Raw genomic sequence first — 24627 nt, forward strand, 5'->3', positions numbered from 1 at the left:
CTACAGCAGCAACAAAAGAATAAACAGAACTCAAGGGGAATAAGGCAATGGTATCATCTTAACTCTGCATTCAGCAGCTAGGGCTGCAATCTTGTAATACTTACTTGGGACTAGGAATGGACGCATCTGTCCATTTTGGTATATCTCCATTTCTCCTTTCCTAAGTATAAATTAAGTTCTCCACATTTCGGCAGCAGTTTGCAATTAAAATAAAAACAAACAAACTGTCATGTACATCAGTGTTTTAGTGCAAATTTCTCCTTACACTTTTTTGTATAGTTTTGACTAGGATACAAATTTTTGCAGTTTCCACTTCCATAATGCACTTTTGCACAGTATTTTAACTAATGTATGCATTTTTTGCATACTTTCCCCTAATATAAGCCTTTTTGTACACATTGGTTGGTTGGAGAACTGCATCAAAAAATTTGGAGAAGTCTCAAAATTTGTACAAGTACAAAATCTGGTAAACATTTAAGTACTGGTGTGTACATAAGCCTGAGAGGTGCAGATCAAGCAATTTGTACTGGATTTTGCACAGACTGAATTCTTCAAGAACCCTAATGAAGCATTAGCTTACCTACATATACATTGGTGGCAACATGGTGAGCAAAGAAGAGTGGCTGAAGATCCTTTGCTTCTGTGTTCTGTGTTTACAGTGCAAATCTATGACTGTCTACATGGAAGTGTTACTTAGTCCCAAGTACAGATAGGGGATAAATTCTATTTTGTTTGCATTTTAATGATAACATACATAATTTCTACTTCTCAAACTATAATTTAAGTATGATTAGAAATGCAGATAGCAGAATGTACTTCATTCTACAGGCTATTCACTCATTATGAGAATTGGCTTCCAGGACACAACATTCAAAGTACTAGCTCATATCTATAAAACCCTGGCCTTTTAGGTCCCATATACTTCATGAAACATATCTATCCTTATGAGTTTCCTCCATTCCCAACCATCTTCTACAATAGGCTGGTGCCCTCCAGTTGTTCTGGACTGCAACTCCCATCCACTCTAGCTATATCCAGCTAGCATGACTTACAACCATGGGACTGTAGTCCAAAACATTTGGACATCACCAGGTTTGGTAAAGCTGCTTTATAATGACCTTGTTAGAGAAGCCCTGCTAAAGGGTGCCACCTGTTATATAACTATAGTCGCCAAGAGGATGTAGTATAGCCACCTCAGTCATGGCCTTTAAACTGTGATCTTTTCCTGGAATGTTTGTCTGAGCTGAAGCTGGCAAATTTATAAAAGGTTTCTTTTAAAGCAGATTTTCATAGTTTTTTACATCTATATGACCTGGTTTTAAGGTCACTTTTACTATGTTTGTTTCAAACATGTGTATTTTTGCCCGAACTGAAAATCTAAACAGGCTGATACAGGGTATGTATTTGTAAACAGACAAATTCATGCTCCCACTATCCAGCAAGCTTTGTTGAAGCACTTCATTTTCCCCATTACAGTGGTACCTCGGGTTAAGTACTTAATTCGTTCCAGAGGTCCGTTCTTAACCTGAAACTGTTCTTAACCTGAAGCACCACTTTAGCTAATGGGGCCTCCCGCTGCTGCCATGCCACCGGAGCACAATTTCTGTTCTCATCCTGAAGCAAAGTTCTTAACCCGAGGTACTATTTCTGGATTAGCGGAGTCTGTAACCTGAAGCGTATGTAACCTGAAGCGTATGTAACCCACGGTACCACTGTATACTACAAGAACCAGTTCCAATTACATTTTGGGGCTCCAAGTTTCATTAAAATGAGCTTTGGCACTCTCAGGCTCAGGATATCAAGTCTTCTGCCCCATGCCCCTCAGCAAGATTTCCCCTAAATACTTCACTAAGCCACATGCACTTCAGTTTAGGAGGCAGATTTTCCAGGCTAGAAAATGTTGTCCTGGCATGCCCATTTGCTTCCCTTTTATTTAACAAATTAAATTCTGAGTGCCTGTTTCTTCATACAAAAAAAGGTGATTGCTTAAGGTCTGGACCTCTCTTGTGGTGCACTAAGAAAGGAAGAAAAAATAAGGATTAGGAATACCCAAATATAGGGAAAAGGGCAGAGTTCATTAGGAAGGAGGATCCACTGCTCCTTAGCACAGAACCTGGGAGGCAACACCAAACAGAGAAACGAATGAGACTGTTTGTGAGTAAGACTGTTTCTTTCATTCTCTTTTTCTTTCTCTCTCCCCCTCCTTCTCTCTCTCTCACACACACAGGCGCGCACACATACATATGAGTCTTTAGGGATTTGCATGAACTTTTGAACCAGAGACTCAAAGACAGGGCCCAGCCTGTTCCCACTTTAATAAACAATTTTTTTTCTTCAATTAATTAAGGTTTGGAAAGAAAAAAATAGCAGAAGCGAAGTAATTTAGCATGCAGCGCATACGTTACAGATGGATCCCACCTTTGGATGCTTATTAAATCTATGCATGATTGCACTGGGAGAAAATTAATTGCATTGTTTTTCACAATTCAAGATGGCTTTGCAAAACAGCAAAGAAAATGATGCAAAACTCTAGACTTTTTTTGTTTCCTTTTTTTTTTAAAAAAAACCCCTTTACAAACACCAACAGACTTTTCAGAGATATTTTGTTTCAATTAGTTCCCAGATGCCATAGGAAGAGGACAGACAGCTTCTAAATATGAGTAAAGGTTTTATAACACTCCAGTTGGAGTAAAATTGAGACACTGATATAAAACCATCCTACAAAATCGCATCTTTGCTTCCTCTTCAAAACGACCCCCTCCCCACACACAAAAGTCTCGCTCAGCAATTTCAGAACCATTCAATACTAGAAAGAGTTTTATTTGCCATGATTGAAAAGTTACAGGATCAGAGAAGAGCCCTGGAACACAGGAAACTGTTTACAACGACTAGCAAGTAGCAATGGTTCTCTAAGCTTTCAGGCAAGAATCTTTCTTAGTCCTACCTCGAGAAACCAGAGATTGCACCTGAGACCTTTTGTATGCAAATCATGTGCTCTACTAATGAGCTATGGTCCTTCCCCATAAGTGGCTTTATCATGAGGCAAGGTGAGGTGACTGCCCCCAGGTAGTGCTGTTTGGGTGCCGCCAAGGGCAGCAGAATGGGAGACTAACGAAAGGGTAACAACCTAGCAGGTGTTCTCCTGCACACGCTCTAATGAAATGAAAGAGATTAATAGATTAATAGGCTAATGTTTATTTCTACTCCTTTTCATAAAATAAAAGTGAGATGATCTGATCATTACATCAGTGCCTAGACATGGTAATGAACTGAATGAGAGCCAATAAATGTGAAACTCAGTCGAGATAAAACTGAAATACTATTAGTAGTTGGTTCATCTGCTCAGGTGGTGTTCAACCTGTTCTAGAGGGGGTTCACTCCCTCTAAAGCAGGGCCAGCAAGTTTTACCTCGCCTGGGCCGGTTCACTCCAGTGGAGATCCCTCTGTGGGCCAGATCGCGCCCGCGGCCGCCTGCGATTTCCGGCGCCTGCGTCTGCACAGACACAATTTCTGGCGCCTGCGCAGACGTGATCTTAGGCATCTATGCATGCGCAGACGCGATTTCCGGCACCGTGGAAGCGAGTCCCTGTGCCGCGCTGCACCAGTTTAGCACAGCGCGCAGGGACTTGCCGAGCGGGCGGCTTGGTTCGGGGGCGGCTCATGGGCTGGTTAAACAACCCCCGTGGACCACTTGTGGCCCTTGGGCCTTAGGTTGCCGACCCCTGCTCTAAAGCATCAAGTTCACAGTCTAGTCTCGAGTGCTCAGTGATCCACCTTTGCTACTAGAGGCACAAAAGGAAGGAAGGGCAACAGCGTCCTTTGCCAGTTTAGATTAGCAATGCATTGTACACAGGTCTGCCTTTGAAAATGGTTCAGAAGCTTCAGTAAGTTCAAAATATGACTGTGAGACTATTACCTGGGTCTAGGTGACATGAGTAGATCACAACGGTGCTCTGTCATCTTCATTGCCCCCCTCCACTGCCAAGCCCAATTCAAGGTGCTGGGTTTTGACTTTTAAGACCGTTTAACAACTTTGGCTCAGCAAACCACTTTCTACTTGTACCTACGCAGATCTTGAGCTCTTCCGAGGCTCTTCCTCAAGTGTCCCTACTAAGTGAGACGCAACAGATGGCTAGAGGAATAAAAGGCCTTTCCAATGGTAGCACCTTGGCTATTAGTGTGCCCTCCCTAAAGAAGTTCACTTGGCACCTTTTATGCTGTATTAGGCTTCTAATACATTTTAATTCTTATTTCTTGACCTGGGAGCCACCTGAGAACTCTGTTATAGGGCAGACTAGAAATACCATAAATCAGAGTAGGGAACTTCTGGCTCTCCAGGTGTTGTTGGACTCTAACTCCCATGAACCCCAGCTAGCATGGGCAAATACTCAAGTATGATGGGACTGTAGCAACATCTAGGGATCTGCAGGTTCCCCATACTTGCTTGCAAATAAATAAGTATTAGCCCAATCAATTAAAAAACAAGTTTTTGAGTTATACAGAATTCATTTTACCACCTCTCACCCCCAACTTACTTGATGATCTACAAGCTACAATCTTCCAGCCTCAGCACTCTCACCTACCTTATGGAGTTATTGTAAGGAATGCCAAGATAACATACAGGCAATGTTTTGAATGTAATATTATTTGGATATTATTATCATCAATTTGTTTTTTTTGTTTCTTAGGCTGAAGTATTTAGGAGAACCATAAAAACTGATGCTGCATTCTATAACTGGTGTTTACTTAGCCTTGTCTATTGCTTTTGGGGATAAATAACTGGACACATTACCGTGTTTTACAGAAGTCTCCTGTTAAATATTCTTTGGGAATGAGCAAGGAACAAAACCCATGGAAAAGTGTGTGCCATGTTACAAACAAAAGATGTATAAACTCAAGAAGTCTACTTTCCCCCTCATTATCTTTCCCCACGTTCCTCCCCGCCCCCCATGCCCCTGGTCTTAGGAGTTTGTAGATTAATTGTAAACTCACCCAGACTGCCCCCCAAATGACCTCATGCCGAACTTGAAAGGCCCACACGTTTTTCTAAACGGGGCAAAAAGAGCCATTTGTTTTCCCGAGCACACTTCCAGGTTCTTTCAAAAACAGATCCTTTCCATGACCATATCCCGCCTTTACACAAGCCAGCTTTAAACCATGAGAACCTCTTGCTCTCAAGCTGAACAGAGACGACCCCAGGATATCTTCAACCTAAACTCTGAAAACAGACTTGAACCTGCACCTCAGTGAGACCAGAGTAACAAAACCTTGATTTTTTGGCACTCAAGAAAGATGTAAAGGATATGGAGACCAGAGGCCTCTCGAATATAAATTGCCTTCTACAGTGCCTTCATAAATGACAAGAATAGTGTTCCCACCACCACTGCTGCCAGGAACCACGTCAAAGACTGTGTTTCTTATCATGCACCTGCATCCTACTTGATAAATAGGGGACATATAGCATTTAGGAACATGTTTTTTTTAAAAAAACACAGCTTACATTTGCAGCAGTGAACTCCTGCCTGGCACAACAGCTCCATGCAATGTTTCACTTTTGGGGGAGACTTGTGTCTTTGGTGAGTATTGTGGAAAGCAAACCAGCAGCTACTAATACCACACACTTTTATGCGAAGATAACAGATACTCTTAATGAGAACATTACATCCTAAGGGACATTTGTATGATCTTAAGTTCATGCACTTTTCCTGCTTTTGCAAACAGACCTAGAGTTAGTTGCACTTACTGTATGTTTCATAAAAATCAATAGGGTCTAAGTACTAACTAAGGGTCAAACGAGACATGTGCTTAGATATGCAGCAGGCAGCTACTTAACTTGTTTTTCCTTAACCTATTGAAGGGAAGGGGGAGCATGATGCTCAGTGTGAAAGAAGAGTGTGGGAGGCTTTTAACTCTTCCAGCAATATTGGAATGGAGACACACAGGCACACAGGCAGACCTCAACAGCCTCTACTCCATCTAGAAAATGGCAGGTATGTTATTTCTAAGAGCACAAAAATATTCATTTAAGCATGGGTTGATACGACATACCAGAAACTGGTTCAAGGGTATTTAATGAGATCAATCTTCTTAGATGCAGACTCCGGGAAATACATGTTTCCAGTTGTTGTTCTTAAAGAAAGAACAAAATTCTAGACCTCAAAAGGGGGAGGACCCCCTAACTTAGAGAACTTACTGAGACCTGTATGACCTTTATGAATCTGCTATATATTATAATCTCAGAAATGTTCTGCATAAGAAATCAATGCCTTCTTCCCAGAACAATTCCCACATGCCCCAAATATAGGCACTGGGTCCTCTCTTTCTGTGAAAGCAGAAATAAGCAAGCAGCCTTTTGTAGCTCTTGTGGCTCTCTGAAACAAATTAAAATTACGATGGCAGCACCTCCTAAAGACTCACAAGTGGGTGCCAATGAGTACCTGTTGGATTTGGATGTGAGAGAGGCATAGGTCTAAACCTCTGCTAAGACATGAAGCTCACTGGGTAGCCTTGTAAAAGTTGATGTCTCCTAGTCTATTTCATAAGGTTTTAGTGACGACAGGATAGATAAGAATGCTAAAACTCTCTATATGCTGGAAAGTGCTACAGACATGAATAATTACCCAAAGAAGTATCTGAAGAAGTGTGCATGCACACGAAAGCTCATACCAAGAACTAACTTAGTTGGTCTTTAAGGTGCTACTGGAAGGAATTTTTCTGTTTTACCCAAAGACGTTTCCCATTCCAGGCTGTATGAATTCCACAAGTGTGTTGCACTTATTGTACACTGTCCTGAGAACCCTTGGATGAAGGGCAGTCTAGACAATCAAATAATAAGCAAACATACAAAATATGACACTGGGCAGATATCTGTATCCTGTAAATCTTACCTATTTTTTTAAAGAAAAAAGCAAGTTTCTAGTCCTTATGTTTGCAAAGACTGAAAGTGTGAGAAATCTGAGAAAACAAAAGAGAGGCTTGACAGACTTTCCACTAGGCAAGGGCTGGTGTGGAAGAGAAACAGTGTGCTTCATAGTTGTTTTCCCTTCCCCATGAATAGTAGAAGCATATGTTGTGTTCCAAGCAATGGGATTGCCTACAAATTTGCTTCATCTATTTAATTGATACAACGCACAGAAATCAGTGTTTCATTATTTTTTAGTGTTGAATCACATCTTGCTCACTTGAGGCACTCTTTAAGCTTAAAAGGGTACATAAGTGAATTCACACATGCACCCTATAATTGAATGACTGAAGTATTAAGTGCTGATTGGCATACATGACACAAACATCAGAGGTTTAAACTGCTTTAATCCACAGCTCTTAGATGGGAGAGAAATCTGACACAGTTCGCTTTTTTCCACACTTCCTGAAACAACCCAAAACCTGAAATGCAGCTATCCTTCAAAATCTGCACGTCTCTGAATTTTGTGAACTAATTTGCCAACAAAAAAAGTATACAAAAATGTGTTTGTTAGCGTAGATCGTCCATTAAAATGCATATACTAGTAAAAACAACACAAAGAAAGACACTAAATGGCCCTACACTAAATCAACTGATGCCCTCTTCTAGGTGCCCCCTCTGAGAAAGTTCAGAGGGTTGAGATGAAGGAGAGAGCCTTTTCAGTTGTGACTCCTGGAATGTTCTTGTCAGTGACGCTCATCCCCACTTCTACTTGCCCTGCCACTTTCCCCCCGAAAAAACAGCTATTTGTCATTGAATCAGAGCAAAACTCAATTGGGTTATCTCCAAATTGATGTTTGCTCCAATTTAGCACTAAAGAGCAGGTTTTCCAAAGGAAAGTGGTGGGGCAAAGGCAAAACTGCTCAGATCTATGCCTAGATAGCATGCAACAAGCAAAAAACTGCTCAGACCAATACTTTCTAAAAATGGGACAAGTGGAAGTGCTAATAAGTCCCAAGTGCTTACATTAACATCTTTACAACACCAGGTTAAACCTACCCATTCTAGCAGGCATTTGACAAAATCTGATGTGTTAGTTATCTCAGTCCAGAAACTGTGATACTCTTTTTTATGTTATATATTAGTCATGTGAGGACTGATTATACTGATTTAAAAATTTTGTACACCTTACTTTTCTGTGAGTCACTTTAGAGGCAATTTGTATGAGACTAATAATAACAATAGCAATAATAATGAAAGCGACAACAGCAATTATATAAGAGCAATTCTTCTTACTTGCAAGAATGTTTATATTAGGGGAACTTAAATTGAAATGCGTTTATTAGGAGAAATACATACTAAGATGCTGATGAATTTTCATGAAAACATTTTTTTAAAAATCACAAATTGTGGTGGTGAACGTAAAATTGGAAAATGAGAAACTGAAGGAAACCACAATTGACAGATTCACCCATTCCTAGTAGTTCTAAGCTTGTGTTCTCCTACGCCAAGGGTCGCCAGTGTGGCACCCATAGGTGTCAGTGTGCCCACCAGTCCTTCCTATAGCATCCACGAAAAGTCTCAGTAAATATCTCCTCCAATATCCACAGTACACGATTCTTTTTCCTGCTCAGTTCCTGCTTGCACTGCCTCAGTCTTTCCAACATTAAACACACCCCATTAACATGCACACATTTGATTGGATGCCTAGATTGGACATGCACCCTCCCCCTCTGTTCTGAACAAAGGAGAGGCGCAGACAGCTTCTCTCTGTGAGCTTGTGTGGCAGAGCCTGGTGTAGGAGTCTTTTTCCCTATTGACGGGGCAGCTAAACATGCCCACTCTGGTTCTGTCTCTTTTTCTGCTCTTATAGATGTGGCAGCTATTATGGCACGCCCCCCACAGCAGCCACTTCGTCTTATGCAATTCCCTCAGGACAGCCATTTTGTGCTATGCTACATGCTGCATGGCAGATACTTTGTAATATGCCACGCCTCTAGGGGAGCTATTTTGTGACTTGCACCCATGGCACTTCCTCAAAATTCCAAATGTGTCCACTGACCCAAAAAGGTTGATGACTGCTGCCCTGCACTAAGAGGCTATCTTCATATTGTGAGCGAAAGTGATTATCTGCTTTGGGAACAGGAAACTTAAGAAGTAGCCATGAGAAAGGTGTTTAACCCATTTTATGCCAGCCATTTCCTCATTCCAAATCTTATGCCCCAGTGACCTTTCCTGTTATATGGCCCCCAAAGCAGGTTTGGGAAAATGTGTTTGGAGCAGCAAAACTGCAGGCCAGGTAAAGTTTCAGCACCCTCCTGACTCTTTCTCTGCATTAAATTTCCCCCTCATAAAGTGACTTTTCATTTAAAAAATGGAGTTCACACATAGCACATAGTTAATGCACTACAAGTCAGTCCACTGAAAAATGACATCTTAACAGCAATAAAAATAATAAAAACCTTAAACGTACATGACATTTTGAGTGTTCAAAGCACGTCACATATATTAGCTCAGTAATCCTTACGAAAACCTTGTAATGTAGATCTGTATTATTATCACCCTATTAAATTGAGAGACTATTATAGCCACTAGCGTGAAGTGCCTGGCGTGCTCTGGTCCATGGGGTCACGAAGAGTCGGACACGACTAAACAACAACAACAATAGCCACTAGCAAGTTCATGGCTGAAGTGAGTTGTCAACCAAGTGGTTTCAAGGTTAACACCCTAACCTGAACCACTACACCACTTCCTGCCCATCATTTTTAATATGGCATGGTGATTCTACTGAAGGAAGGAAGAACCTGCTTGTGCTCACCTTTGGGGGAGGGAGGGGATTGGGTTATTTGCACATGCCCAAATGAACTCTAATTTAAAGTATTTGCAAATCCCAGTTTTGAGTTCTAGCATTCGGAAAAGGTTCCATGACCTGGGTTCTAATAAATTCTGGCTTGAAATTCATCCCTCTTTAAAACTGCAGGTCTCAGTTCAGGCATCCTCCTCTCCTATAGCTGTTCAAAGTTATTCGCATGCTGGAAGCATTATGTAAAAATTATGTAGAAACAGTGCCACAGAGAATAACAGAAATGTCTCTTATTCCTGAATAATAGAGCTGTGGCAAAAATGACCATCTTAGCTGAGCTAAACATAAGCTCCCCTGCTTTGTCTCATGGAATTCCAAAGTGGTCTAAAGAAGGTCTGAGAATATATTTGGTGTTCGGATTTTGAGAAGCGGAAAGGAGGACGAGGGAAGGCAGAGGGAAAGATGGGGGTATGCTGCTTTCGGTTGCCATGGCTGCCCAGCGTGCCTTCTAGACTTGGCTTGTACCAGCAGAGTTCAGACGGGTCAGCGTGTGACCGGCTCAAAACCCCTGAGGTTAAAAGTTCAAGCAGCGATGGAAAAACCAATATGTCTGCAGGGAGGGGTATGCTGTACGATATATTTCAATTTACATCAAACCATGCATATAAAATTTAGATAAATTCTATTCAGATCTCATGTGGTTTGACACACAAGTCTATGCAACCAGATGTCCGGGAATGGGGGAGGGGAAAGCCCAGGATGTTCCTATTAGGCTTTAGAACGGGGGGGGGGGTGCATAAGGGTGCATTTAAATACATCAACTCATGTATGATTGTTATTTAAAAACAAAACAGAAATACCAATTATGTATCTAGGATTCTTCTTTAACTGATTACAAGGAGCAAATGCAACCGCAACTTATTAAAAACATCTAAAACATTGTTGCATCATTCCAATCCCCCCTTGTCTCCCCCCTCGATCTTTTGTAATTTCCCGAGGCCTTGCAATTCACATTCTGTCACATTAAGATAATGAGTATTTACAACTGGAGCTCCATCTCTTTTGTCGTTCCAGCTCCTATTTATACTCCATGCCATTTTCTCTCAGTTTATAGTGACTGATCATTTTGATTTATATTTGGATTCACCCCCACCCGCCACGCACACTCTCCACCCCAACCAACCTTTGTGCACCCCCTGTCCTCTATTGCTGTTTTCTCTCCTTGATATCCAACCTTCATAATCTCCCACAAAAAACCTTCAATAAGACTAAATTGCTGGATGCAAAAACAGCCACAAGATGGCTCCCTGTACCCCTTTCCTCTAGCTTCAAACTGCAAATATGCCATGGCTAAGTTCTCTGGGACAATAACAATGGGAGGGTCCAACTGTGATCCATAAACGCCGTGTATTTTCATTGAGGACTAAATGGACCACAACGTATCCATCGGTGCAGTAAGCCAGAATGCAATACTGAACCAAAAAGAACACAGATCAACCGCAGCATTCCTGTCACTAACTTTCCCCATAAGCACATTTTTTTTCTAGATGGCAGTATATATTCTTTTATTTGCTGCTTTTAAGTAATTAGGGGGGAAATGAGATGGTCTAGAATCATGGAACTGAAAAGAACCAAAGGGTCATCTATTCCAGCTCGACTTGCACGAGACAGGTCTTCATATCTTCCCCCTCCTCTTCACCCACCCCACAGCCCCCACAACTGAGTCCTCTTCTCCATTTCATCCTCACAACAAGGCTGTGAGGTAGGTAAGGCTAAGAGATGGTAAGTAGCCCAATGAGCTTCATAATTGAGTGGGGATTCGAACCCCGGTCTCCCAGGTCCTAATCCAATGCTCTAACCATTACACCACACTGGCCTTCCCTAACCTGGTACCTCTCAGAAGCTGTTGGACTCCAACTACCATTGGCCCCAGCCACCATGGCCAGTGGTTAGGAATGATGGGAGGTGTAGCACGACAACATCCGGAGTGCCACAGACTACCTATCCTTGCTACATCTGGACTTTGTCCCTTCATTCTGCAGGTAGGGATTCACATGGCTGGATACTCCTCCATACAAAAGAAAAAGTCCCTGCATAGCTGGGCAAAAGCTAGACTAGAATTCTTCCCCGACATCTGATTTTCCACATAAAGTGATTTCTTAAATTGGAAAGTATAGAAGAGCATTTAGTCATGTGAACCCAGGCCTACAGCCCAGACACAGGTAAATCACAGGTGGCTCTCCCCTTAGTCTAATCTGGTGCTCTCCAGATGTCTTGAGTTCTATTAGCCAGCATGGGCCAATGATCAGGGATCATCAGCATGCAGAAGATATAGAAAACCAAAGAACCTGCAGCAATGATTGGGAAAAGCAAAGACGAAACTATGCTCCTTATAGGTAACACAGGACTCTTTCAGCATTGGCTTCAATATTATGGATTATTTTACAAAGGGAGGCTCGGCTATACCCTAGACCAGTGGTGGCCAAACTTGGCCCTCCAGCTGTTTTTGGACTACAACTCCCATCATCCCTAGCTAACAGGACCAGTAGTCAGGGATAATGGGAACTGTAGTCCCAAAACAACTGGAGGGCCAAGTTTGGCCACCACTGCCCTAGGCCATGGGTGAGGAATCTCACCCACCCACTCAGAAAAGAAGCACTTTTAGGACAGCTCCTGGTCCTGTTTCAGCTGAAACACAGGACCAGGAGCTGGCTTAAAACACTTCTCAAAAGCACTCTTTGAAGCAACTCATGCACTTCTCCTACAAGTGGGTGGGAGGCAGCAGGAGAGAGGATGGGGGAGACTCTTCTCACTCACCCTGCTGCTGCCACTGCTGCTCATACAAGAAACATGAGTACTGATCGTAAAGGTGGCAAGGGTTGCCAAGGCCATTACAAGCCTCCCCTCCTTTTAAGTCCCCAAAGATTGAGGACTTAAATGGGAATTGGGAAGAATTGCAAAAACTTTCCCAAGTCTCCTCCCCTCCCCTTTTAAGTTCCCAATCTCTCTCTGATCTTGAAGGAGGTGTGGGGGGGGGCTCGCAAAGATTTGCAAATCTCCTATCCCCAACTTTAAGATCAGAGCGAAAAAGATTTTGACAGGTGGGTGGCCCTGTCAACCTATAAAATTTGGTTTGCAAGGCAGATGCTGATAAGGACATGGCCCATGAAGCCAAAATAGATCCCCACCCTTGTCCTAAACCAAGGGTGGAAAACTGACCATGCTGACTAGCGCTGCTGGGTGCTAAAGACCCAAGTAAATCTGGAGAGTCACAGGCTCACCAATCATGACCTGAAAGTTTTGTTAATAGATAGTTGTCCAATCTTCTTCTGAAGATCTCCAATTCTTCACCCTGTTTGAATATGGCTCTCCAGGATGATGATGATGATGATGATGATGATGATGATGATGATGATTTCATAAAATTTATACACTACTTGATTGTATAAAACCTCAAAGCAGTTTACAAAGAGATAAAACAAGAAAACCAAGAAAAATTCACAACAGTACATCAAAACATACAAAAGATAAAATACTAAAACAGATCAAAATTACCGTACCTCAAGAGGGTAACTGTATGTATGAAATAGCTGGTTAGGGCTATTTATTCTTGTTTTGGGGATTGCACTTGCAACTTCAGAAAAAGAATTTTAACTTCCATTCAGTTTTTAGCCTTACTGCAGCGAAGACTGAATAATTTTACACCTACGTCTGGTGAAGGGAGGGTTCTGCATAGACTTCTTACCCCCACTGATGCTAAGTAGGCATTTGTCTGTGGACAGAAGCAGAGGCATGCATGTCAGACCCCATTCCAACATCACCATGCAACTCAACCCTGAACTTTCCATGTTGACCAGGGAAGACCTGCAGTGGGCTTTTCCATGCATTTGCTTGAATGCAATCAGGGACCCTGCTTTATCAGGGTGCCCAATTACCCAGAGAGTTCTATTCGCAATCAAGCATGCCCAAGTAAAAGCCCCCTGTAGACCTTCCTTGCTAACACAAAAAGTTTGAAGACTGCATGGATAGGACAGGTATGCACAGGGATGTTGGAAGCAAGGCATGCATGCACACCTGCCCCTATCCACAGTTTGAACGTTGTATCTTCAGAAAATACCTGAATGTGCCTAGAATAAGTAAAACTTGCACATTTGTAGAATGTTGCACAATTCAGTTTTCTATAACTGAGTGTTCTTGCATGGGAGTTTTTAAAGGAATAGAATGCACATGTTGACATCTTATCTAAGGCTGCACCAAATATTCTTCATTTTCAATATGAAAAGAGCTTTCAGAGGGCCTGAAACATACCTTCCTCCCCAAATAACTCTCCCAAACTTAATTCTTCATTGGCTACAGCTGTCCACAGCCCAGGTCAGCTGTTGCTTTGGTGCCATTTTATTTTTTTTAAATTAGCCTTATTTTTCCTAATTACAGTGATGTCATGTCAGCAATCATATTTGACAACATAATGATATAATTAAGGTACATTCAGATCACCCTTCATCCTGTAGGGTCCAAGGGTGATGAATGAATGACAAAAGTTGAAGAATATTAAACTAAAACAAGTTTAAAACATAGCATCTAACCATTAAAACAGTTCAGCAGCAACTTAACCTCCCCAAAATGTCTGTTTGAAAAGATGTGTTTTACACTGAAACCCAAAATTCGTGACAGAGAGAAAAAGAAAGAGGTACCTTCAAAGCCACCATACAATAGGCCATATCCACTGATAAGATCACAAAAAGAGCTTCTCCTACAAATCACAAAGCCTAGGTTGGCAGATATGGAGAGGGGCGCTCCTGAATCTTTTAGGGTAATATGTGCTAAAGTCAACACCTTGAATTTGGCCTTGTAATGAATAGGTGGTCAGTGAAACTCCTCTTTACTCAAAATTCTTGCAGTTACATTATCTACCAGCTGCAGCTCCTGCATACTGTTCAGGGATAGCCCCATGAGGAGCACATTACTGTAGTCAAACCAGGAGATTACCAGGGCATGGATCACTGTGGCCTGGCTTTCTCTGTGGAGCTGATAAACTAACAGGAGTTGGAAAAAAGCACTTCTAGCCATGGAAGTCACCTAGGCCTTGAGTGACAAAGCTGGATCCAGGAATACACCGATGCAGGGGTGAGGGAGAAATTAAATTCAGTTCACATTTAAAGGCCAATCTACCTGATTCATACTTTCCAAAACAGTATGTACACCAAAACACAGCAATCCTTCAAAATTCACACTTCTCAGAATTTTGCAATGCAATTCTCCAGTCAAGTAATGTATATACAAATGCATATATTCATGAAAACAATATTCAAAAATGCAATGTATTGGAGAAGATATAAATATTATGGGAAATGTGTTTTGCAAAAATGACTATATTAGGCAAAGTGCATATACTTCCTCCCCTGCCTCTCTATACCAGTCATCAGCCAGGGTGACCAAGACTGTTTCAGTACTGAACTCAAGCCTGAAACCAGATTGAAATGGGTCTAGATAATCCACCTTCTCCAAGCACACCTGAATTCTACCACCATCTTGACAACCTGGCCTAAAAGTTGAGATTGGCAACTTACTGCCAAGTGGCTAAACGTCTCAGGATCAAGGGAGGATCTCTTGAGGAAGCGGCTCATATTTCCTTTTTCAAGGCAAGTAGCAGTACCATCTCCCACAAGCAGGCATTTACCACCCCTTGGACTCACCCAGTCTGGTTACATCTTATTAGACAAACAGAATAGACAAATATATGGCAGATAAGGCTATGACTACTAGTCAGGATGGCTACATGGGACCTCCAGGTGTCAAAGGAAGTATGTCCCTCATACTAACTACTAGGGAACAATAGTGGGGCTATTGCTTTCATGTCCTGTTTCAGGGCTTCTAGGAAAGAGGGGAATACCTGTACTTACCTCACCTAGCGTCACGTGCATTATTTCATTACTGGAACTGGGCTTCCTCTGCCCCTTCAGCAAATGAACTTTTTGCATTTCCTCCAACAGATCTACTTGTGGGAGTTTTATTCCTCGTGCAAACAATTTTGGAGCCTCTATATCATTTTATCTTAAAATTGCTATCTCAAATGTCCCAATGCAGTTGTGCATAAACATGTAATTCCACTAAATGCCATAAACATATGGAAACAGATTTTCATGTGCAAACTATTATGTGGGGTGCATGATATCTGGGGACAGCAGAAGGCATTCAGAAAGGAGAGAAAGCTGGTGGAATCACATGCCTTTTCCCCAGTAGTGGTTTAACTTCAGGGACCTCTTCATATATTGGCTTGTCTGCCAAAGAATGTCTGGATGTTACAAAGGATCCTGGATGTTCCACTACCCCATGTGAACTAACATACCCTAAAGCAGCCTGTGAGTCACATTCCCTTCCAGTGGCCACATGCCAGTGGTGAACAGTGCAAAGACAACAGTGGGCAGAGCAAAATAATAAGTGCATATTTTACCTTTATACAGTAGGCTAGTTTCTACCACATTCACCTCTCTGTCCTCCATCCAGGCAAGCAAAAGGCATTATTCAGAGTTCAAGGACACATTCCAGCCATGCAAATACATTCAAGGAGAGTGTAAAACAGGGCTGGGGAGGGGTGTGGGGTTAGGAGAATTCTGAGGACCAGATAGAGAAGCTTAGAGGACCACATTTGGCACCCAGGCCTGACCTGGCACCCACCCTTGCCCTAAAGCATACTAACTATTTCCTTTTGGCTACAATTTCTAGAGAAAGATCAGTAATGCTGGGTAAACTCTTTCAGGGGACTTTGCCATTATTGATCCTTGTGGAACCTTGATAAGCTTTGGGAAAACACTCAGGCTCCCCAGAACATGGTCTGAGGCAGTATACACAATTCTCCAGATAAAGGCATGGAAGTGTATGTTCTTGTTAAAAATGCAGCTTTCCATCTGTTAAGGTGTACTCGTAATTCTGCAGCTGGGAATAAAACCATTGTAGCAGTATGGTAATGTCCTTACCGCAAAATAATACTATTATTTGTACCCCGCCCATCTGACTAGGTTGCCTTAGCCACTCTTGGAGGCTTCCAGCATAAATAAAAACATAGTAAAACATTAAACCTTAAAAAGCTTCCCTATAAGAAGGTCGGTGGTTCAAATCCCCGCGACGGGGTGACCTGGAAGCTGTCTGCAGACAAACGCTGGCTCCCTCGGCCAATAAAGCGAAATGAGCGCCGCAACCCCAGAGTTGGTCACAACTAGACCTAATGGTCAGGGGTCCCTTTACCTTTTTATACAGGGTTGCCTTCAGATGTCTCCTAAAAGATATATAATTATTCATCTCCTTGACATCTAATGGGAGGGTATTCCAAAGGGTGGGCACCACTACCAAGAAGACCCTCTGCCTGGTTCCCTGTAGCTTTACTTCTCGTGGTGTGGGAACTGCCAGAAGGCCCTCAGTGCCAGACCTCAGTGTCCAGGATGAACGATGAGAGTGGAGACACTTCTTCAGGTATACAGGGCCGAGGCCATTTAGGGCTTTAAAGGTTAGCACCAACACTTTGAATTGTGCTCAGAAATGTACTGGGAGCCAATGTAGTTCTTTCAGGACCGGTGTTATATAGTCTCAGTAGCTGCTCCCAATCACCATTCTGGATTAGTTGTAGTTTCCAAGTCACCTACAAAGGTGGCCCCACGTAGAGCGCATTGAAGTAGTCCAAGTGCGAGATAACCAGTGCATGTACCACTCTGGCAAGACAGTGTGCAGCCAGGTAGGGTCTCAGCCAGCGTACCAGATGGAGCTGGTAGACAGCCGCCCTGGACACAGTATTAATGCATACACACAAACATCATAACTTTGTAGGGTACCATTGTATTACTAACACATGTAGCAAGAGAAGAGAAAAAGTGATATGCATATGCAGGTCCTGTTCTCTTTCAAGAGTTCTTATGAGTTTCCTATTAAGCAATAATCATCCGTAAGTTGAGATAAGACATTTTGATGAAGAATTATTTGAGATAGTTTAATCGCATGAAGCAGTTTCCACAAAAGAGAAGATTAAAACTTCACAGAAGAAAGATTTCCCCCAGTTTTTTTTAATTACTCCACAAATTTTGTGCAGTAAATTAACCTGAAAGTAAAAGTGCAATCTTTCCATTCACTCTGTAATACAGGCTACCAAAAGGCAAGATGCAAGATTACCAAAGAAAACAGTTTTTATGTGATTTGAAATAAATGTTTCTTTTATTCTGGTTCCAGACTTTGACTACAAAAATATCCTTGAATAGCAGGTGTGTGTTGGTGGCAGAAAGAATTACAACAATCTATCCAAAATACAGTTTAGGGGGTCAGTCCCCAAGGCTTCCTGGGCTAGGGGACTAGAAAGGGAAAATGTCATTTTACTTTATGGCAAGCTAGAAAATAATGTAAAATAGGAAATGCTGCAGAAAAGACTGCCAATTTGCTGCACACTGTAAGGGTGTGTGTGTGTGTGTGTGTGTGTGTGTGTAAGTGAATGAGTGAGGAATGCCTGCCAGAGTTCTAGAATCACCCATGTCTCAAATCCGCTTGCAGCCCTTCATCAGCGTGAAAAATGACAACCCCAGCCAGATTTCTCTCTGTCGCTGGCATAAATGTGCGATTACATTACAGCTGTTCATATTTTCACTCTAATGAAGGGTTGTGCGTTTAAATGGCGAGATTTATGGCACAAGTCTCTAACGTCTGTGTACAGGCAAAACTGTTAATTGATGTCTAAAACGTTTCTTGTTTATTTTGACATCAATTATCATTTTTCTCTATTTTAACAATTTTTTTAAAAAAAAGAAAAATAAGGGAAAGGAAGTGGCAGAGGAGTGTGCATGTGTATGTGCGTGTGCGTGTGTGTGTCTGTGTAACCAACCATTTCCATGCTGCTACCGACTTGGAACAGACGGGGTTTCTCATTTCTTCCAGAGGGAAGAAATTAATATATATGAATAATGAGGGAAAGAGATAGGCTCAAAATGCAGCAGTTTGGGAGAAGGTTAAAAAGAAGTCAGCACCTCATTCCCCACATACTCTTATACTCCCAGAGTTGATGAAAATGAAGGAATCAATTGTACTAGGCTGTTTAATTTTGCAAAGGAAAAAAACCCATGGGTAAGAGGTTGGGTTCAGAAACAGGTGAAAATCAGAGCTTATTACAGCAAACATCAGACGGTGAAACTAAATAACTGTGTTGCCGTCTTGGTCCCATGGAAAAGACGGATGGTAAACTTGACCTGACGCTGGTACTATCCGATAGCCATTTTTTATCTGCTCTACCCCCCCCCCCCCCGCAAGGCTGAGGCGTGTTGTGTAAAATGCATAGACACGGTCGGGTCAGGCCTCGGGATCGGGTGAAACTAGGTTCACATTTGCATACAGGCGGGGTTTCACAATGAAGGCCCATCTGTTCCCGTCAGAGAGTACAAATCGAGTGTCACCCAAGTCGGTGCAAAACGACAGCGGCATGGCTATTAGGTGGAGAAACATTCGGCTCGGGTTACGGATATGGAACTGCTGATTTGGGTTTAAATACCTGATAACTGAAGACTTTTTATGGCGTGCAAACAAAGCATGAACCTTGTCTGATCCACCGCCCCCTCCTTCCCTACACTGACACTGCTATTCTACCCCCTACACACACACATTTCCCCCCACCCAATCTATTACACCAAAGATAAAGCTGATGTTATTTTTGGATGCTGTGAAATATAGTTGTCCTTAAAAAAGAAAATTAAACAAGATAGAACAGATGTTATTATAAACTCTGAAAGAAGAGTATAGAAGGGGCAAGAGTAAGGGGAGCTTGTACTGAGGGTGAGAGGGGAAATAATTATACAAAAAAGGCATAAAATAAAAGGTGAACTTTGAACTTTACATGCCCTCTGTAGTCATCATTATTGCAGTAAGGTCAGGCTGTGAACTTATAGTACATTTTGCCAGCATATATTTTACTGAATATGAGACCCACTCTTTGCCTGTTCCAAATTCTTAATTCTGTCCCTAATCCATGACTGCCACTATAGTAAATTTCCAGCTCTATTGCAATTTACAATAATCAAGTCAAATGCCATATAGATTTAGATTATTTTCAATATTGTGGGATGCTGGAGATTAGGGAAATGGACACCAATTTTTTATTTTATAAAGTGAAGATACAGGTAGCTAAAAAGTCTCTACAAAGAGAAGTTACCGAGTTTGTAGTTTCAAAGACAAACCACTTGACTTCTAAGGTATCACAGAACTGTGTATATTATGTTGAGCATTGATGGGAAACACCTTAGCTGCCATATACAGGCACAAAATGCACAAGGTGATGTCTAAGGGTAACAAAAATGCAAAGCACATGGATAGCCAGATGTGTGAAGTATGAATGAAGCACAAATATAAATGCACCCTGTTTTACTGAAGCACCAAAAGTTGAGTAGGACTATTTGGAGAACACTGGCTCTAGTGAAAGAGCCAGTCATAATACCGTAATTGTTTTAATAACAGTGTCAACAACATTGAATTCCTATACTGCAGGTTTGTCTTTCAACTGAGTATTTTATAGTAGTAATTCAAAGAAGTGATTTTGCAAATGAGTAAGTAAACTGCTGTCACTGAAGTGTTATGTTTGGGTTGATGTCAGGTGACAATGGAAACTTGGCTTGTGAGTATTTGATTTTTGGTGGCTTATTTGCGCATTCAAGCTACCATTTGTTGTTGTAGCTATCAAGTGATACATATACAGGCCTGAATTCACCTGTAGTCCAACAACCTTTAGATAAAAGAAAAGAGGACTGACTGCCAACAGAGCTTCTGAGCCTAGTGTAATATTTATCATAAAGTTGGGAACAGCTGTCTTGCAAAATATGCATTGGGAGTCAATGTGCATACAGTTGTGTGCATGTTTTAAATGACCCATCATGGTTTCTCAAATACTAATAGGGAAAGCATATGTCCTGTATGAAAGCCCAGAGCTAGGTAATTCCCTCGATGATTTGACAGAGAAAGGGGAAGCCCAAGTCTTGTAGGTAGAAAAACTCTTATCCATTAATTTGCCTGTATGGAACTGACAGGCAAAACGCGACATGGGCAACCTCTGGCTATTCACTATAACACCCTCTTGCAGGACTGGGTACACAACCTAAACACAAATTATGCTCAAAATAGAACACTCATGACTCATTTGTTCATTGAAAATATATAGGTCCTGTGTTCTTTCAGTCACAGTTTTACCAACAACAAGAAAAAAAACTACCAAAACTGGGATCAGGGTCAATGTATGGTAAATGCATAAAGAATTTCCCGCCCTCAGCATGCCTTTTCAGAAAGACAAGAAATAAAGAACCACTTGAAAAAATGTGGAACCTCATGCAGAAATCCCCTAGGTGGTTTCATCCAGGTGGAGCTTACTGTTCAGGATCCAATGTTCCAAGTAAAAAGGCACATCTAAGAACAATGGCATTGACTTACCCATCAGACAAAATTTTTGAAAAGGGATGTTGACCCCGGGACAGAGATGTCCCTTAAATATCATCCCTTTAAACTTGCATGGCCAGATGTGGATTAAGGTAGAATCAACATGGATACTCTCATACAAGTGGACTTCAGAGAGGACAACTTGAATACTCCCACTGGCCCAGCTCTTCTTCTTGCAATTATAATCACTGCATCAGGAGGAAGATTTTTACACACTACAAGTAAAAATTTCCAATGTAGAAGCAATTCTCTCGCTCAAACCAGAGAGAACATTCACCTATGCAGGGGACCATCTCGAGAGCAACCTGAATGTTCTTGTTTCAAATATTACACCTGGCAGGGATATATTTTGTGTTGAGGCAGATGTGAGGGGGATACACCAACATCTTTTGGTAGTCTAGTCTCCAGTCCATTTAGGCAACTTCCCCTATCCACTATCTGAATCTGCTTTCACCATGTTCCAGTAACACATACCTAATGGTAACCAATCAGATAAGCAAAGAAATCTCTTGAACAGCAAAATAAGGCAAAGCAGGCCTATGGAGAGGACTAGGAACATTCCGTCTACTCAGACCAGAGAATGGCATCTTGAACTAGAAGCTTCTTTGGAGGGGCGGAAACCTTCAATCTTTATCACTTCACCTTCTGTACCCTATTTTATCTCTGCCTTGCCCCACAACACCTAGCTCCCAGGACCTTGCCCACCAATTTGGCAGTAGTAAGACCCAATGATATCTCGCAGAAACCCAACATTATGTTGTACAACATCTGTAGCTGGCATCATGCATCTTCTAGCATCTGCAGCATACAATACAACTATATTTGTCCCATTGGGAGATCCACTTAAAACATACTGTATATGCATATGCGGTATATTTTAAATGCCAATGGCAAGAGGAAAGTGGCAGCAGTAATGACAAAATAATGCCCAAGGGGCCTCAGAGAAATGGCAGTAGCACTGTGGCTGGAATGAAGTGGAAACATAATAAAAAACATTTCTTCTATTGGGTGATCAGATCTAGATCTTTTCCACCCTCCTTAAGACACAAATACACAAATGAAAAATGAAAAGTAGTTTCACAGCCCCACCAATCTGCTTGTTAAAGAAGCCATATATTTTTTTGCAAAGCCACAAGCAAACTGTTCCTGTGTATAACAAGCTACATTAGTGGCATATCTTGCAGAGAGATGTGGTTTATTTGCACACTGACGACTGGGTGTGCTTGGAATGGGAGCCAATGAGAAACTAGAGAGATTCATTGTACCTTTTTTCCCTATTCTGTCCTTCCCAGTGGGGGTAGGGGGTGGAGAAACCTAATTAGAGACCCTTGTCTCTGTTTTAATTGCCTTGCGTCACTGATATGATCTCTGGCTTTCTCTCTCCAATTCCAAATAAAACAACACGCTTGATAGAAATATTAGCCTCCTGATTTTTTTCCCTCTCAATATGAGAAGTGAACAGGAACTGAACCTTGAACTTAATTTCCCCTTTGAACTTGTTACCTTTTTTAAAAAACAAGTTACCTCCCAAGCAACCCCCCCCCCCACCCTGTGCTTCCCTCTCCACAGACAAATTTCATCACAATTACTGCCCCTTCCACTTGGCCTTAAGATATATAATCATTGATTTGACCTAATTACCTGGCGCGGGCCTCTTTCTACAAGGTGAAAGGCGGATTGGTGCGAACAGAAGCTGACCCCAGCATTCCTAATGCCCCAATTTTATTCTAATTATCACAAAGCAGGTTCTCCATCTTATTAGCTACCCCCATCCTTCCCTTTGTCCAGATCTGCTATTTTGTTCCCATCCTCCTCGGAGATGCGCCTTGGGTTAACAAAGCTGTTTGGGGACTTGGATTTCAACCCATCTCACGTTCAAAGCATAAGCATTTTGTGAAGGGTTTCTTTTTTTGTTCATGTATTCAAAAAAAGAAGCATCTTTGCTTTCTTTATATTTTTCAAGGTAAATGAGAGTAAAGTGTGCACTAAGTCCATAAACATTACAAAAACTCTCAGGGGGAGGTTTTGTTTTATTTCTCTTGCCAGGGGAGAGGAGGCAGGGGTAGGAAGCAAATGGCTGTTTTATTATTTAAGAAGAAGAAAATAAATACACCCAATTTTACTGTACCAATAATAGCCCCAGTTATTTTGCATGTAAAAATACTAGTATTTTTGCATATTTAAGGTAGTTTCCCCATTCAAAATGTTAAGCTGGGTTCCTGCAGTCATCCCTGCTTGGAATAGTCAGATTATTAAATTTGTAAGAGTGCGTAGTAGTAATAAAAACAGTCAATTCCCTGTCCACCAGGTCTTAGTCTCAGGACCTGGATCATCAGGACTCTGGATCTATACCACTTCAGGAGAAAAACATCTAGCAGCCAAAGAAAGCAGCTGGAGCTAGTCCCCACATATCTGGGATGAGAGAGAAGAGTTTTCAGGCAGAAGTGAGCCTTGGTGCTCTACTTTAAAAAGTACCGTAACCATTTAAGGATGTCCTGTCTGATGAAACAGGAATATTTTGAAAGCAGGCATACTTCCAGCCATTGGGCGCTCCTTAGCAAAGCTAAGATAGGATAATAAATTGAATATATATTTAAAAACCATACTATCACATCAATCTGAACTGTTTACTTTGTACTTTTATACTGTACGGAATCTCAAGAAGAAAGAAAGAAAGAAAGAAAGAAAGAAAGAAAGAAAGAAAGGTGGGAGAAAAATATAGAAAGGGCTACAGAAAAAGCCAGAAAAAGAGGAAAGTATCACAAAAGTCAGCTAATAAGAGGAGACAGCTGAAAAATTAAGATAAAATAAGTGATACCCCTAGCAATCACAATGGTCAACTCAAGTGGCATGCTTTGGTCTTCCACCAGCACAAATTCTTTCAGGCAGCTCAATATTTCTGTTCCATCCTCTGCAGAAGTTCCCTAGAGTCTCTCCCACCAGCTTAACATGAGTATCCAAGGCAGCATGAGTATCCAAAGACAGGGATGGTAGATGGCAAAGGCTAATTCAATATTGACAAAGTATTCTCAATGACCTGTCAAGCCTGCTTATATGGAGTCATACAGATTCCTTTTTTTAAAAGAATCTAAAACAGTGCATTGGAAGCGGCTTCTAGAATTCTGGTTCTTTTGAGGGCAGTGACAACCCTGAACTCATAATACCCTCTTTCCCCCCAACATGGGTTCCCTCATCTCCCACAACAACCCCATAGGCAAGCTACTCAGAGAGGTTTCAAAAGGATAACTAGGTAGTAATTACAGCCTTGTCGATAGGGCTATTGACAAGAGAACAGATGAGGAAAATTGTTAGGAACTGGCCACTTCTAAATCAGCAAGCCAGGGTATTTTGCATCTGTGTGTCTTAAGGGAATGGTGCTAATGAAGTTACTAAAACCACCAGCAATTACTTTTAAAAAGTTAAGAAAAGAGGGTATAAGCTAAGCAAGCCACCCTCAGAAGGTAATTGTGAAGGT

General features: G+C 41.6%; 1 protein-coding gene across 6 annotated transcripts in view; it reads right to left on the minus strand.

Annotated features, from left to right (window-relative positions):
• SKAP1 (src kinase associated phosphoprotein 1) overlaps nt 1-24627 on the minus strand; it is a 337471-nt gene that overhangs the window by 235086 nt on the left and 77758 nt on the right. Inside the window, exon 1 of one of the 6 annotated variants that reach the window (XM_028751962.2) lies at nt 105-198. The exons of the other annotated variants lie outside the window; for them this stretch is intronic. Coding sequence (XP_028607795.2) covers nt 105-150 — 46 coding nt within the window. The 5' untranslated portion in view covers nt 151-198. Of the gene's footprint in view, nt 1-104; nt 199-24627 lie in introns of those variants that run through there. 6 annotated transcript variants of the gene reach the window in all.

The sequence above is a fragment of the Podarcis muralis genome, chromosome 13 (assembly GCF_964188315.1).
Source record: "Podarcis muralis chromosome 13, rPodMur119.hap1.1, whole genome shotgun sequence".
In the NCBI taxonomy this organism is placed as follows: domain Eukaryota; kingdom Metazoa; phylum Chordata; class Lepidosauria; order Squamata; family Lacertidae; genus Podarcis; species Podarcis muralis.